Below are 17522 nucleotides of genomic sequence, written 5' to 3' on the forward strand. Positions count from 1 at the left end.
AAAACTGATGATTTGAGAAATGCATTAAGTCCATCAGCAGCTGCTGAATATGGTATAACTGGTAAGTCTAGTTGGCAACCACCACACAATAAAATAAGTGTGCCACTGAAGAACTGTTGATTTCCTTTCAAGCCTCTAAACATACAATGAAGTGCTTCCAATGCTGTTTCGTCCTCTGTAGTATAATTGTACCATAGACTACAGCCACACAACCATGTTTCTCATGCAGTGATTGGCCCCATGTTCATGGAACACATGCAGCAGTGTTGATGCTGACTACACAAGTGCTTTCCTCATGCAGTGTGAAACCAAGAGAAATTCCATCACAAGTGTGTTGCTGTTAGTTGCAGCAACATTTACTGTGTGCAGTTAGTATCAATTACAAGTGGAATTTCATTAAATAAGAATGTGGTGCTTTCATTATGTGGTTATGATAGTTGTTCATAAGTGTTGGCAATGATGACATAAGAAAAAGTACCGGACATGCCCAATATCAAGTGAGAGCTCCACAAAGGGGAAGTTTGTGCTCCTACACAGCAAGCTGAAGGCAAATCCACACAAGTTTTTCTAGTCATTAATTAAAACTTCCGGGCTGAATTGCCGTGGTCCATATATAAAACCACTTCTCCTTCCTGACATTTCGTTGGCGGCTGCGGGCAACATCTTCTGAGGTGAGTCGGCGACTGGCTGCTAGGCACTGGTGGTCCCACTTATATAGAGCACTTAGATGGCGCCACCACTCGTCATGTGCTTTCGAATTTAAAACTATCTCTGACTAGTGCCATCTCTCTCGATTACAGGTAATCGATTGTCACTTTGTTGGTACAAAGTCGAACGCCATATCTTGTCTAGTTTTAATCCTCCTCCTTTTCTATTAAAATTATTTCCGTGCTTGTAGATCTCTATAGCTTCTCTATACATGCGAGTATAATAATGTGAGGTCCTAGCTATCACGTTTGCCTCACTAAATTTTATTTCGTGATCACCGTCTTTGAAAATGTGTTCCGCTACAGCTGATTTCTCACTCTGTCCCAATCTACAGTTCCTTTTGTGTTCCGTTAGGCGGGTATTAACACTCCTTTTAGTTGTTCCAATATAAACCATGCCACAGCTACACGGAATTTTATACACACCTGGGGTAGCTAAAGGGTGTCGTGCATCTTTCACCGATCTTAAACTTTCACTAATTTTCTTGGTAGGTCGAAAGATTGTCTCCACTTGAAACTTGGCCAAAACTTTACCAATACAGTCTGTGATGTTGTGAATAAATGGAAGAAAAACTTTTCCAGCTGACGGTTGTTGTTGTCGTGTATTTTCGGACACTTTTCTTCTAGGGTGGAGTGCTCGATCTATTTCCTTGTCAGTGTACCCATTTCTCTTGAAGGCTGTTCGCAAATGGCTTAATTCATCTTGCAAGTAAATTGGCTCACAGATGTTATTAGCTCTGTCCACTAAAGTTTTTATGACCCCTCTCTTCTGCCTAGGATGATGATTCGAAGTCTTATGTAGGTAATGATCGGTGTGTGTGTGTTTCCTATATACCTTGTGCCCTAAAGTCCCATCTGCCCGTTTAATAACCAATACATCCAAACAATTTAGTTGTCCATTACTCTCTTTCTCCATGGTGAATTGTATCCTTGGATTGAAACAGTTTATGTGCACCAAAAACTCACTTAGTTCTGTGTCTGTGTATGTGCGGATGGATATGTGTGTGTGTGTGTGTGTGTGTGTGTGTGTGTGTGTGTGTGTGTGTGCGCGCGCGAGTGTATACCCCTTCTTTCCCCCTAAGGTAAGTCTTTCCGCTCCCGGGATTGGAATGACTCCTTACCCTCTCCCTTAAAACCCACATCCTTTCGTCTTTCCCTCTCCTTCCCTCTTTCCTGATGAGGCAACAGTTTGTTGCGAAAGCTTGAATTTCATGTGTATGTTTGTGTTTGTTTGTGTGTCTATCGACCAGCCAGCACTTTCGTTCGGTTAAGTCACATCATCTGTGTTTTTAGATATATTTTTTCCACGTGGAATGTTTCCCTCTATTTTTATATATAAATGCATGGTTGACGACATGTGGAAGTTTTGGTCTCAGTGAGTAGTGCATGGATAACAAAATTGTAAGGCAACAACTCATGATAAGCAGGAAATCTGGGTTCCAGTCCTGCTCTGGCACAAATTTTCATTGTTTTCATTCCATTTACAGCTGCTGGTTGTTCATATTCACAAATGTGAATACCTTTAATTGAGTTAGGAAATTTTTACTCATGTAGTATTTGTATTTTGCACAATGTATTCTGGATTGGATGGGAAACATGTTGTCAATATGTTTGGGAATAATGTGCATATTTGCTGTGGTTGAGCAATGTTTGATGTATCAGTGAATGCAGTGTTACAACACACACTGTTTTCAAGAAGATTTAATTCTTGAGAAGGTACATGATAATTGGCACATACTTGGCCATTTTCTGTCCTTAATTCTTGAAAGTATATAGGCACTTCAGACGAAAGTAGCATTTTAGCACACTTATTTCATTCCCACACAAAGAGAAAAATGTAGTTAATGCATGGGGCAGTGGTGACAGGTACACATATGTGCAGATGGATATGTGTGTGTGCGCGAGTGTATACCTGTCCTTTTTTCCCCCCTAAGGTAAGTCTTTCCACTCCCGGGATTGGAATGACTCCTTACCCTCTCCCTTAAAACCCACATCCTTTCGTCTTTCCCTCTCCTTCCCTCTTTCCTGATGAGGCAACAGTTTGTTGCGAAAGCTTGAATTTTGTGTGTATGTTTGTGTTTGTTTATATATATATATGTCTGCTTGTGACTGTATATGTGTGGATGGATATGTGTGTGTGTGCGCGAGTGTATACCCATCCTTTTTTCCCCCTAAGGTAAGTCTTTCCGCTCCCGGGATTGGAATGACTCCTTACCCTCTCCCTTAAAACCCACTTCCTTTCGTCTTTCCCTCTCCTTCCCTCTTTCCTGACGAAGCAACCGTTTGTTGCGAAAGCTAGAATTTTGTGTGTATGTTTGTGTTTGTTTGTGTGTCTATCGAGCTGCCAGCAATTTCGTTTGGTAAGTCACATAATCAGAAATGACAGTAAAGAATATTTTTATATATTTTGAGAGGCCAATGTCAGAATACACAAACTGCTGAACAGGGCTCAACAAGAAGTTCGCAAACTTACACCACTTACAGCCCAAACTACCGGTTTCCGAGCCAAAAATATCCTTTCAGATTGAGACAAGTTACCCCAAAATATAATACTGTTGTGACTCAGCAATCATTCAAAGCGCCGCCGCGCAATTACGCGCGTCCTCTACGTGCGGCGCTGTCTGCCAGCCATGCAGCAGCTGCGCCATCTAAGCGGCCAGCCGAGCAGCGGCCGCTAGCCTGGGACTCAGTGCTCATTCGAATTCTAACGTGTACACATGTCTTGCTTGTCAAGTTACTCTGTGACTTATATGTGTTGTGTCGTTCTGAAATATACGTGTTAAACTTGACGTTATAACAATTGGCGATGAGGTAGTGGATTTTTCCTTTTCACCATTGACCCACAGGTTTCCATGGCTACTGTCGAGGAACTATTGCAAAATCTCCTTGAACAGCAAACACTTCTAACAGCGGCGATTCGCAATTTCGTCGCGGCGTCAAATGCAGGGCATTTCTCGTCGTTGGCTATACCTCCTTTTCCTCCTTACGACGAGATGGTGGAAGACTGGTCTGATTATGAAAAACATCTTCGACAGCACTTCTTGGCATTTCATGTCACGGACGAACAACCATGTAAGTCTCTGTTCCTTTCCTGGATTTCACCTCAAATGTATCGGTTGTTGTCGCAATTGGCTTCTTTGAAGGATCCTGCGTCTTTGTCCTTTGCTGAAATGTGCTCACTTCTGTCTGTCTATTTTCAAAAGCAAACACATGTGGTAGCCTCTCGTGTTGCCTTTTATCATTGTCAAAAACAGCGCTTGGGCTGCTGAACTTCACGGCCTCAGTCGAAAGTGTCAATTTGTTACTGACGTTCACAAAGAATCCTATGCCAATTCCATGGTACGGGATGCTATTATCTGGTCGGTGCCCGACAAAGAAGTTCAGCAACGTGCCCTTCAATAGGCAAATCTGACTCTAGATGAAGTTCTCTCTATTGCGCAGTCTTTTGAAATTTCTCTCGCCGCTGGGGCGCAAATAGAGGCAAGGGGTGATGTTGGGGAAATACAACCTCTGTGCGCTGTTGACGACGCATGCGGCGCGTCCCCACCAGCCGACGTGGCCGCAATGCGCTCCCACACGCAGCCTCGGCCTAACCGTAAACAACCCGCTAAGAAACTGCAGCAAAACCCCCGGCAACTTCCTTCATGTCCGCGGTGTTTTACGAAACATTCACGCGACGATTGTCCCCAACGTTGGGCTGTGTGTCACAATTGCAAAAAGAAAGGTCATGTGTCTTCCGTTTGCAAATCTGACTGTATACATGATGTTCATGAACATGACGCTGATTCTGATTCTGTGTTGTCTGTCAATTGCACTTCTTCCCTTTCAGGGAAGTTATTCCTCACTGTCCAAATCCTTGGTCGAGATGTTCGCATGCAGGTGGATACCGGTTCTGCTGCCATTATAATTAATTCACAGACGTGTCTTCAGTTGGGTTTTCCACTCCTGTCACCTGTCACTCGGCAATTACGGACGTACAATAAACAGAAGATTTCTCTCTTGGGACAGTTTAATGCTGAGGTATCTTACAAATCCATCGTTCGCACTGTTCTCATATTTGTGGCCGACCAGAGTAACGCAGAGAATCTTTTTGGTTTTGATGCCTTTCGTGTTTTTGGGTTCTCCATAGATGACTCTGTCAATATCGCCTCCAATGCTATTCCTTATGCCCAATTGGATTCCTTGTCGACGACATTTTCGTCCCTTTTTTCTCATGGGTTAGGCCGTGCAAACGACTTTGAAGCCCATATCATGCTCAAACCCACTGCTCGGCCTAAGTTTTTTCGGACTCGGCCCGTTCCTGTGGCCCTTCGTGATTGGGTAAAACAGGAGCTGGATCGTCTCACTATTTCAGGGGTCTTGCTTCCTGTCACTTCCAGTGAGTGGTCCTCTCCTGTCATTGTCGTTGCTGAGCCAAATGGTGATATTCATCTCTGTGGCGATTTCAAAGCCACTGTAAACGCTCAATGGCTCATCGACACTTACCCTATGCCCCGTCCTGAAGAACTGTTCACTAAACTTGCTGGAGCCAGTATTTTTCTAAAATTAACCTGTCAGAAGCTTATCATCAACTTCCTCTCGACACTGCTTCCCGGCAGTTTCTGGTCCTTAACACGCCTTTCGGCCTCTATCAATACCAACGATTGCCATTCTGGGTTGCTAGCACCCCTTCTCTCTTTCAGCAATTCTTGGAACAATTATTGCTCCCTGTCCCTGGGTGTATCAATTACATGGACGACATTGTTGTCACTGGCTCCACCACTGAAGAACATCTTCAAAATCTCCGCACACTTTTTCATGTCTTACAGACTGCCGGTCTTAAGTGTAATCTTCAGAAATCACAATTTTTTCAGGCATCTATCACGTACTTGGGGTTTCAACTCTCTCGGGAGGGTATTCGTCCGCTTCAGCAAACTGTCGCTGCAATCGATGCCCTTCCTCACCCTACATCTATTAAGGAACTGCAGGCCTTCTTGGGGAAAATAGCATACTATCACAAGTTTTTACGGTCTGCGGCTTCGGTGGCTCAGCCGTTGCATCGCCTGTTGCATAAAAATGTGCCTTTTCACTGGCCCGCGTCATGCGATGCGGCTTTCCAGAAACTGAAGACTATGCTGAAACAGGCCCCGTGCCTGGCTACTTATCGACCTGGCCAATATCTTGTTCTTGCCACAGACGCCTCTCAATACGTGGTCGGTGCAGTCCTTGCGCACCGTTTTTCTGACGGTTCGGAACAACCCATTGCTTATGCCTCCAAAACGCTCACGGATGCCCAACAAAAGTATTCTCAAATTGAAAAAGAAGCTTCGGCCATTATTTATGCTCTTCATAAGCTGGGTGTTTTTCTCTATGGCTCAAAATTTCATCTTGTTACGGATCACAAACCACTTGTTTCCTTGTTTCATCCATCAACGTCACTTCCCGACAAGGCTGCACACCGCTTCCAGCGTTGAGCTCTTTACTTGTCTCGTTTCAATTATGAGATTCATTTCCGGCTGACGGCTCAACATGCAAATGCTGATGCTCTGTCTCGCCTTCCCATGGTTCCTGATCTGGCATTTGATAGGGACGAACTTTGTGTTTCCACCTGGATGTTGCCGAGCAGCGGGTTGTGGACAGGTTCCCCATCACTGGGGACAGGTTGGGGGCTGCTACGGGTTCTGACCCTACCCTCTCCTGGGTTTTACGCTGTATTCAGAAAGGTTGGCCAGATCGCCCATCCGCTAAGACTTTTGATCCATTCCGGAACTACTACGCTTTGCGCTACCGCCTCACGGCTAGGGATGGTGTTATCCTCCTTTCCACCGACAATGCTTCGCTGCATGTTGTGGTACCTGTGTCTTTGTGTGCTTCGGTCCTGCCCCTCCTTCACCAAGGGCACTGTGGTGTGTCTCGCACAAAATCTCTGGCGCACCATCATGTGTACTGGCCTGGCATCGACTCTGAAATTGAACACATGGTCGTTGCCTGTGGCCCTTGTGCGTCACAGGCCGCTGCTCCAAAGTCATCTTTGTCACCGTGGCTCCACCAGTGCTCTCGCCCGCATTTTTTCTTTGGAAGTCCTCCCCTCTACTCTTGTTACTGATAATGGTCCGCAATTTGCCTCTACCGAATTTGCGGATTTTTTGTGCTCGTCACGGCGTTATGCATGTCACGGCCCCACCGTTCCATCCGTTCCATCCACAATCAAACGGTGAGGCTGAACGACTGGTCCGCACGTTTAAGGCTCAGATTCGGAAACTTCTGACTTCTTCTGCTGCTGATGATGCGCTTCACCAGTTTCTGGCGTCTTACCGTTTCACCCCCATGGGCGACCACAGCCCGGCTGAGCTCTTACATGGCCGACAGCCCCGCACGCTACTTCATCTTCTGCGGCCTTCCACCTCACGGCTGCAGGTGCCTTCACTTGGATGGTTCACCGCCAACGACCTCGTCTGGGTACGGGGATATGGCAGGCGGCCAAAATGGAGTCCGTGCCGCATCTTACGACACTGTGGCCGACGCCTGTACGAAATCCAGACGGACACGGGTGTTGCAGTGCATCATTCGGACCAGCTTCGGCCTCGTGTGCCGGCAACGCCTGTTCCGAATGCCGCTACACCACCTTCGGCTCTACCTGATGCTCAGGACCTTGGCATCTCTCAATACTCACAACGCAGCCCTCTCACTGTCATCGCAATGCCAGCACAAGAACAGACGCCACCAGGAGACGTGCCCATGCAGGAACCATCCTCTGTCAGAACCAATCTACTCACCTCCTCCTCCAACGGATGCCAACATATCGCCCATGTCTCCTGTTATATCAACTGGACTTGCCGCAACGGGCAGATTGGACCATGGGGCCCCAGCAGATTCGACCCCCACGTCTCCTCTCATCTCGACCCGTTATCATCGGGGACACTTCCGTCCGTACGGGAAGCCTCCTCCTCGAGACTTCACGGCGAGTCAAACAACGCCTATGGACATTAGCCATCTCCAGGACACCTCCATCAGGACCAGTGCAACAATTTCAAATGGGGGAAAAGTGTTGTGACTCACCGATCATTCGAAGCGCCGCTGCGCAATTACACGCATCCTCTACGTGCGGCACTGTCTGCCAGCCATGCAGCAGCTGTGCCACCTAAGCGGCCAGCCGAGCAGCGGCCGCTAGACTGGGACTCAGTGCTCATTCGGAGGCTAACGTGTACACGTCTTGCTTGTCAACTTATTCTGTGACTTATATGTGTTGTGTCGTTCTGAATATATATGTGTTAAACTTGACGTTATAACAAATACCATATGACTAAGCGAATGAAAATAAGCAAATTAGACTAATTTTCATGTCGAACAATCACTCACTTCAGATGCTGTTTGAATAGTGAACATGGCAGCATTAAGTATTTGAACAAGATCCTGAATGTGGGCTTTCCATGACAGTTTACTATCTTTCTGAACACCCAGAGATTTGAACTGTTTAGTTTCACTATCTGTATGCCCATTCTATGAAATAAAAATGTCCAATTTTGTTGAATTGTGTGTCAGAAACTTTAAATCTGAGTATTAATGTGATTTAGTGTTAATTTATTTTCTACAAGTCATGGACTTCTGCCAAGAACTGCACTATTTGAAACAGTGCCAATGTTGCACACAACTGTCATCAGCAAACAGAAATATTTTAGAATTACCTGTTATACAAGAAGGCACATCATTTATATAAATAAGGAACATGGGTGGCCCCAACACTGGTCCGTGAGGCACCACCCATATGACTGTGCCCTACACAGATCCCACATCACAGCCATTCTCGACACTATGAACAATGACATTTTGCTGTCTGTTGCTAAAGTAAGAGGTGAACCAATTGTGAGCTACTCCAAGTATTCCGTGATGGTCCAGCTTCTGGAGCAATACTTTGTGATCAACACAATCAAACGCCTTAGTTAAATCAAAAAATATGCCGAGTGTTCAGAACCTTTTGTTTAATCCATCCAGTACCTCACAGTGAAAAGATAGAATAGTTGTTAAACCACTTCTGAAGCCAAACTGTACATTTGATAGCAAATTATGTGATATAAAATGCTTGATTATCCTTACAGACACAGCCTTTTCAACAACTTTTCTCCCTTTTCATAAAGCAGCTTTAATACTGTGTACTTTAATCATTTGGGAAACTGACCTTTCTTAAAGGAAAAATTACAAATATGGCTAAGTACAGGGCTTACATGTGCAACACAGTACTTTAATATTCTGCTAGGCATGCCATCATATCTATGAGAGTCCTTAGTATTCAGAGATTTAATTATTGACTCAATCTTTCCTTTGTCTGTATCACAGAGGAGTATTTCAGTCATCAATCTTGGAAAGGCATTTGCCAAGAGAGTTTAATGATTCCCTCTGGAAACTAAATTTTTATTTAATTCACCAGCAATACTCAGAAAATGATTGTAAATACTGTACATATATATCTGATTCATCACTAACAGAAATATTTTTACTACGAACTGACTTTATATCATCGACCTTGTGCTGCTGACCAGACACTTCTTCATAACTGACCATATGCTTTTAATTTTATCCTGTGAATTAGCTAGTCTATCTGCATACCACATACTCTTTGCCTAATAACATTTTAAGCACCTTACAGTACTGTTTGTAATGGGCTACTATAGCTCAATTGTGACTACTTCTAACATTTTGATATAATTCCCGCTTTGTACTACATGATATCTTTATCCCACCAGTCAACCATCCGGGCTGCCTTTTCCTGCTAGTACCCCATTTAGAACATTCTAATTGAAAGCAACTCTCAAAGAGCATGAGAAATGGGTTAAGGAAAGAATTGTATTTGTCATCTATGTTATCGGCACTATAACATCCTGCCACTCTTGTTCCTTGACGAGGTTTAAAAAACTCTGTATTGTTGTTGGATTAACTTTCCTACAAAGTTTGTTATTATATGTGACATTTGTTTGAGTACAAAAACCTTTTAGTGTTAAAATTTGTGCATCATGGTCTGAAAGAGCATTCACCCATTTACTAACAATGCCCATCTAGTATTGAAGAATGAATAAAAGTATTGTCTATAGCTGTGCTACTGTTCCCCTGCATCCTAGTTGAAAAAACACAGTCTGCATTAGGTCATATGAATGTAGGAGATCAACATCCTTTTTCTTGAACCATCACATACAAAATCAATATAGAAGTCACCACATATAACTAATTTCTCGTGCTTCCTATAAAGTAAATCAAGAAACCTCTCTAGCCTGAGCATAAATGCTCTGAAGTCAGAGTTAGGGGACCTACAAATATCAACAATTAGAAGTTTAGTTTCGCTAAATTCAACTGCCCCAGCACAACATTCAAATATCTGTTCAGTGCTGTGCCGTGATATGTCTATGGACTCAAATGGAATACTGCTTTTTACATACACGACCGATCCCCCACCCCGCAAGAAAATCCTTTTTTTAAAAAAAAAGGGGGGGGGGGGCAGCTAATCTGTATCCTGGTGGTAAAGGAAGCCACTGAATTGTCAAATTTTTTAAGTGGTGCTCCGATATACCAATAATTTCAGAGTCAACACCTATAAGCAGTTCATGCACACGTGATTGCTACATCTGCTCTGAACACCTGGAAGTTAAACATGTAACGGTATTTTCTTTGTGCCTGCCTGCAACTCTACATTTCATCTTTATGGCAAGTAGTGATGTAAGTTCTTAGGTTTTCATAGCTAGAATAAATTTACATAACAATTGCTGGGCTGTAGACTTAGTCATATTGTAAAATGATGCACCAATGTTTCAGCCACTACTACAAGTACTTCTCATCAGGATATATCAAACTTCGGTACATCATTTTACAGCATGATATGGTCTACAACTCTGAAGAATTTCATGCCTGCAGAGTTTACAGCTGCCTCAGGAGTTGCAGTCTCACTCAAACTGTATATCAACAGCACAGAGCAATTAGCTAAACACACAACATAGAATTGTACAGACTGCCAACTGAGCTTTTGTATGTCATATTACTGCCAAACATATATGGCGGTTAGGGATAACCATATTCCTTATTAACCCATACATTGTCATAGAAAACATTATATTGACTTTAAAGTAACAATCATAGATACCAGAAATTAAAGGGAGGAATTTATAAAACACTAACATATCCACATAGATGTAGTACAATTTTTACTTATATACTAATGACCATAAATATGCGTAGTGTTAAACAGTGTCAACATTTTGTAATAGTAATTAGGTTAAAAAATCAGTCTGAAATGCTACAAGAAATATACTTAATAATTCAAGTGACAAATTAATCCACATACCTTCACACTAGTAGACTGCAACACTTGGAAGAAAAACCGTGGAATATAAAGTGGTGTCTGAGACAGCACTTCTACCTGACGCAAAAGAATCTCCACATGCTGCAAATAAAAAGACACATATAACTACGTGTAAGTAGTGAAGACTGGATCTGAAATACATCTTACAGTGCAAGTTGAACAGTTCTTGGTCTGACATGAAAACAGCACACGTACTGAGTGACTTTTTGATTAACTGATTGATTAATTAATAATGCAATTAATCCATTGTGCTCTATTGGCCCCACCAAGGACGAAAACCTTCTGGGATGTGTAAGAGCCAAGATACAACTTAATCTGTAATTTGTATTGATAATGAACTGTCACCATACTGCTTAGCATCGTTTTTTTTCTTCTTCCACTGATATGTAGCCTAGTACATTAGCAAGAAAGTTACTATTTGGGGGAAAAACAAAGCTGCTGCTACCTCAGCTACATAAAATAGCTGCAGTTTATCTTCTGTTGGTACCTTAATACTTATGTCGGTAATGATCAAGGAAAAGAAGGAGGTACCCACAGTGCAGCAGAATGCGTGCCATGTGCATTTATGTTTTGTATTTGTTAATGCTGAAGAAAAGCTCGTCACTGTTTTCAATCTTGCTCCTATGCCTACAGACTGCTAAAAGCCTTGACTACACATTGAGCGGTACCTCCTTTTAGATGGTAGCTTCTTGAAGAACTTGGTACCTGAGTATATAACTCTGCTCTTTAACCTTAGACATGGAGGCAAGGTCTACTTGAATATTATCTTTCTGCCTTCTGTTTTGATTGTGACACTTTACATCAGGTTGTAGTCTTTGTCTTTTCTTATGTCCTGGAGTCCCTTAAACATATTTCTTGATCCATCTACCATCTGTTCACCAGGTGGCATGTCTTATTTATTCCCGTTTCAGTCATTACTACCACTGTTCACCTAGTGACAAGTCTAACCCACTTCCATTTCAGTCATACTTACATTATTCTCTCTAATTTCTTCATTGGTCCATTTATCTTTTTTTTTTTTTTTTCCTTTCTATCAGTAATTCATCCCTCTTCATTGCTCATTGAGCAGTAACAAATTTTTGAATGGTTTTAACATCGAAAGTCCATGTCTTACTGCCATAAGTAAAAATGGGTTATACACAATACCATTTCAGTCACAGGAATCTTAATTTGACAGTGGAATTTTGATTTTTAAAACTATACCGAGTTTAATAAAAACACTGTCTCATTTCTACTCTTTTCAACTGCATTTAATACAGATCAAATTTATTGCTAATTTTTATTATTTTCTTCTTGATATGCTGATCATACATTATTTTTATCTTATTGAAATTTATTTCATGCCTTCTCTCAAACTTCCTCTATTACATTCTTCCACTCACAACTGAGCTTTATCTGTGCTAAAAGCAAAGATACAATGTCTTCAGCAAGATGAAAGTTTTTCTGATATGTTTCATTTACATACATTACTTCTCCATTTCCCCAGTTGAAGGCCTAGCAAACACCCAGTAGGACTGCTGAGAAAAGTTTTGTAAGCACGCCTACTCCTTCTATTACTTTTAATTTTCCCAATATCCTAATGAAGTGTAATGGATACTGCAGCATTAAGGTGTATATCATTCAGTCTTGCTTCTAAAGGCTTGTTGCTGTTATTGTTGAAACTGAGACAAAACTTTTCATAATCTAAGTAACCTCAACAATGTGGTATTCATATCCATTGCTTTACTTTATAACTTCATTTATGACTTGCAATGGTCTGTTGCACCTGTATCCATTTCTAACGCCAGCTATTAGCTTTGACTGATTAAACTAAAAGTTTTGAAAAGGAGGGTTTGGTGCTCAATGTGTTGCCTCCTTCAGAAGAAGATATTTTGGCCAAAAGCTTAAATATATAGCGTCTTTTCACTGTGTCTCTCTGCGGCTCAGCATTTCCTCTATATCTCCTTTTCATAATATTATTGTTATTCCATCCTGGACTTTCCACTGTTTAAACAAAATACTTTTTCTATATATTGGTAATAATTTTGCTGAATATCCTGTACATTATGGAGAGAAGGGTAATAGATCAGTACTTTCTTATGTATTGTTTATTGTGTTACAGTGCAATTACAGGATTGTTCCAGTTTTGGGGAATTGTTTTCCTCTACTTTCTGTTGTATTACTTTTCACCCAGTTTTAACAATTTCTATTGAAATGCCATCATCTATAGGCATCATTCCTTTCCTAATAGCTCAAATGGCTCTACGCACCTTAACTGGAATGACTTCCAGAAAGTCATGTCTTTCATGTACCTGTATCCAGGATTCTCTTCTTGAACTATACAAACATTTAAGTAAATTTTTGAATGCTTCTATACTTTTTTCTTCATTACTGGTTACTCTGCCATCAGCCACTGAAACTGGTGAAATGTGAGGACTATCCAGTTAATGTTACTATAATTATAATAATTATTATTGAATCTACTACTGTTTTCAATTATGTCTCTTAACAAAATTTCATTGTAAATGCTGACATACACTCAGAGATATATGTCGATAGTTCTGTTTAATACGGCTTATTTTACCATATTCCAATTGCTGTTAGTTTGAAACTCAAGCTTTGTCTTGAATAACTGCCTTTCTCTATTTCAGATTCTCTTTTCGACTGATTTCTTCATTCTTGGAACATCTTTTACGGTCCATGTACATGCCTTTGTTAATGTGTTATGTGCCACATGGGTCATACTCCTGTGAAAGACTCATGTGCAAGGCTTGTTCGACACACCCACCCAGCACATCCTACTCCATTCCCAACTGAGGCTTATCTTATCCTATCAGAGACAGCATCACATGTGAAAACAGTCATGTCGCATACCAGTTATGCTGCAATTTCTGCAGAGTAATCCTCCTAGATTCAATCTCTGCTAGCTGTATGCTCCACGTCCACCTCTACCCCTGCCCCAGGACTTTGATTTCACTTACTCTACATGCACAACCTCTTTGCCACTGTCTTCTCTTCCTCTGTTCTGCCTCCCCTCTGAATCCATTCCTTCACATCACTGTGATCGTGCACTGCATCAACTCTCAGGTTCATGTGCTTGTTTTGCATTCCTACCCCATGCACCTGCTGCCTGTCCACCACCACCATCTCTCCCACTCCCCACCCTCTTTCTCCCCTCACCACTCTACCCAACACAACTCCCCACATCAGTTGAGATACAGTTCTAGCACAGTGTATTTTGCTGATACAATGCAAGGAATTTCTCAGGCTTGTTTACGTGCATCAGGACTTATCATTACCATGTAAAATGTGCTAATTATATGCTGAGAAGTCTACAGTGGCTTGATCCAACAGTGACTGAAGCAAATATCTAAGCACTACATCAATAGTTTACCAAAAATGTAAGTAACATGTAGTTAGTGTGAAGTGGATACGCAAAACAAATCCAAACTTGCCTGGTGGCTGATTACTTTAGGCCCTTCTGCTTGTGGTAACTGCTGGGCTAAAGCACTCGCCTGCTGACAACGCTTTACCAGTTGCTGTGTTTCCAGGTTACTCTGCTGGTATATGCTGTCACTGAAAGCAGTTGAAAATGCATGATGAAAATATTGCTAGATATAAAAAAACAGATATTTCTGTTAACTGTAACACCGTATTTGGAAACATATTTTTTATGTAAGAGATCCAATGACAGGCAGCATGCTGTTCATCTCCATAACAGTCTATTCAGCCATGTCATTCACAAAAGCTTAAATGTGATACGTCTGACACAAGAGGAGCCAGTGCAACAGCAGAAAGAATAGTGTGCTTCCATGACTTTGGAATTTTACATAAATTTAATGTGACAGTGCAAAGAATTTGTTAACACTGCATCATCTTGCAAAATTCATAAAGTCCTTGGGTTACAGATTCTCCCAAAGTTGTTGCAGCATATCAGATTTAACTATTTTGTCTGTGACATAAATTCTTGTTCATGATGGTGTAAGAAAACTGTATCCTTGATAAATCCACACGAATAAAAATCAAAGGCTGTCACGTTCAGGGAATGAGTTGACTATGTGATAGGACCAGCTTAATCTGTCCAGTGACCTTGTAATCTATCCTTGGGGTAGTCCCAGACTTCATTAAAGAAGTACAGTAGTGCATCATTTTGTTGTACATGTGTAAACTGTGCATATTGCTGGAATAACATTATGTAACAGTTGATAAAGCACTTATAACCTTAAAACAAAATGGCTGCAGCCAAAGTTTGCTGTGCTCATCCTATACCATTCACTTTTAAAGTCACCAGACAAGGAAGTAGTCAACAAACTACGGATGCTGGGGTTCACTGAATCCATATCTTCAAACCCGAGGGCAATGCCCTAGTTTTTATTCAAAAGCCAAATCTAATTCTTCACTTGAGTCAGTATTTTAAGTCCACAATGCATCACTGATTCTCACCATCTCCACTACTAGCTGAACTACCTGGGGATGAGACTTTCACTGATGGATATTTGCACACACTTCCTAACTAAGCTTTGCAAAACATAATTATGATATATAATTGAGCCTATATGGTTACAAGCATCTACCTTAAAGATGTTGTGAGAAAAAGGTGTACCCTCTGAATGGACAGCAGAACGCAATAAAACATTTAAAGCATTACAAAGTAAACTGAGGTTATTGTCTTGCCTGTCTCACTTTTCTGTAGTGAGTAATACTCACCTATAGTGATTAACAATGTTCACTGAGACAATGCTTAGCTCGGAAACCCTCATTGCACCAATGTGAATTCAGTCATTGCTAGATGAATGTCCAAATATACTTGCTATTTAGTGCCATCTAGAATGTCACTGTAGCTTACACAATCCACAGTGTGTATTCAGCCAGCAAATAGTAGCTGTACAAGAGAGAGAGAGAGAGAGAGAGAGAGAGAGACAGAGAGTGAGTGTGTGTGTGTGTGTGTGTGTGTGTGTGTGTGTGTGTGTGTCATATCGTGTGTTCCTCTTGTAGGCATTTTAACATTTTTATTCCTGAAACTATCATTATACCATACCCTCCAATGCTTTACTTAGTATTTAAATTAAGTATCACCAATTTAGAGATATCATAGAAGGCCAAACCACACAGACAAAGGGGAGGGGGAGGAGGATTTTTGTGAGATATTTCTAACAGTGATACAAATAAGTGACTGAAGTTTCACAAATATATCACAACTATAGGTCTCTCTTGATTCTCATAGTTTCTTCTTTGCGGAGTATCTAATCATTTTATTATGTTTCTGATCAATTAAACAGAAAAGTACAAATAAAAACACATGGGAAAGCAAGTGGCACATTGGAGCTTTGGTTCATGAGAAGTGCTTGGGTTTCAGGAACATTAGCATGCAGTCTTTGAAAGGCAGATATCTTGGCTCTAGTCTCACTTTGTCTCACAGCCTCAACTGGCCACAAAGATTAAACACTGTTTACCTGCAATTAACAGGAAGAATTATCACTTTTCTGTATATCTAGCACGTTATTAATTGTAGTAAAGTTTGTATTACAGCTGTAACACTCATTTGCTGCTTGATTCTAAATGACATACCATTTTTCATGAACCATTTGTAAATAAGAAACAAGCTACTGTTTTAATAATGTTATTATTTATTTTTGCAACTAGTTTTAGTCTAAGATATCAACTTATCACAGAATTTGTGTACGCAATGTAACATTTGTACCATACTTATACTTGAAACTTCCTGGCAGATTAAAACTGTGAGCCCGACCTAGACTAGTATTTGATCTGCCAGGAAGTTTCATATCAGCGCACACTCCGCTGCAGAGTGAAAATCTCATTCTGCATACTTATACTTCATTAACATTAATAAAACCAACTAATTCCAGGGACAGATTGCTGGGCGTAAATGAAGGAAAGAAGGCACATACTTATCAATCCATAAATCAAAGAAAATGCAATGTCTCCAGAATGAGATTTTCACTCTGCAGTGGAGTGTGCGCTGATATGAAACTTCCTGGCAGATTAAAACTGTGTGCCCGACCGAGACTCGAACTCGGGACCTTTGCCTTTCGCGGGCAAGTGCTCTACCATCTGAGCTACTGAAGCACGACTCACGCCCGGTACTCACAGCTTTACTTCTGCCAGTATCTCGTCTCCTACCTTCCAAACTTTACAGAAGCTCTTCTGCGAACCTTGCAGAACCAGCACTCCTGAAAGAAAGGATACTGCGGAGACATAGCTTAGCCACAGCCTGGAAGGTAGGAGACGAGATACTGGCAGAAGTAAAGCTGTGAGTACCGGGCATGAGTCGTGCTTCGGTAGCTGAGATGGTAGAGCACTTGCCCGCGAAAGGCAAAGGTCCCGAGTTCAAGTCTCGGTCGGGCACACAGTTTTAATCTGCCAGGAAGTTTCATATCAGCGCACACTCCGCTGCAGAGTGAAAATCTCATTCTGGAAACATCCCCCAGGCTGTGGCTAAGCCATGTCTCCGCAGTATCCTTTCTTTCAGGAGTGCTAGTTCTGCAAGGTTC

The 17522-nt window shown here is 41.6% G+C and overlaps 1 protein-coding gene and 1 long non-coding RNA gene across 4 annotated transcripts in view; one reads left to right on the top strand and one right to left on the bottom strand.

Annotated features, from left to right (window-relative positions):
• LOC124613033 overlaps positions 1-17522 on the top strand; it is a 53609-nt gene that overhangs the window by 26146 nt on the left and 9941 nt on the right. The gene's annotated exons all lie outside the window — the stretch shown is intronic.
• Positions 1-17522, bottom strand: part of LOC124613032 (integrator complex subunit 7) — a 157348-nt gene that overhangs the window by 24842 nt on the left and 114984 nt on the right. The window contains 2 exon segments of the mRNA XM_047141600.1: positions 11014-11112; positions 14466-14586. Coding sequence (XP_046997556.1) covers positions 11014-11112; positions 14466-14586 — 220 coding nt within the window.

This window comes from Schistocerca americana, chromosome 4 (genome assembly GCF_021461395.2).
Source record: "Schistocerca americana isolate TAMUIC-IGC-003095 chromosome 4, iqSchAmer2.1, whole genome shotgun sequence".
NCBI classification, from domain to species: domain Eukaryota; kingdom Metazoa; phylum Arthropoda; class Insecta; order Orthoptera; family Acrididae; genus Schistocerca; species Schistocerca americana.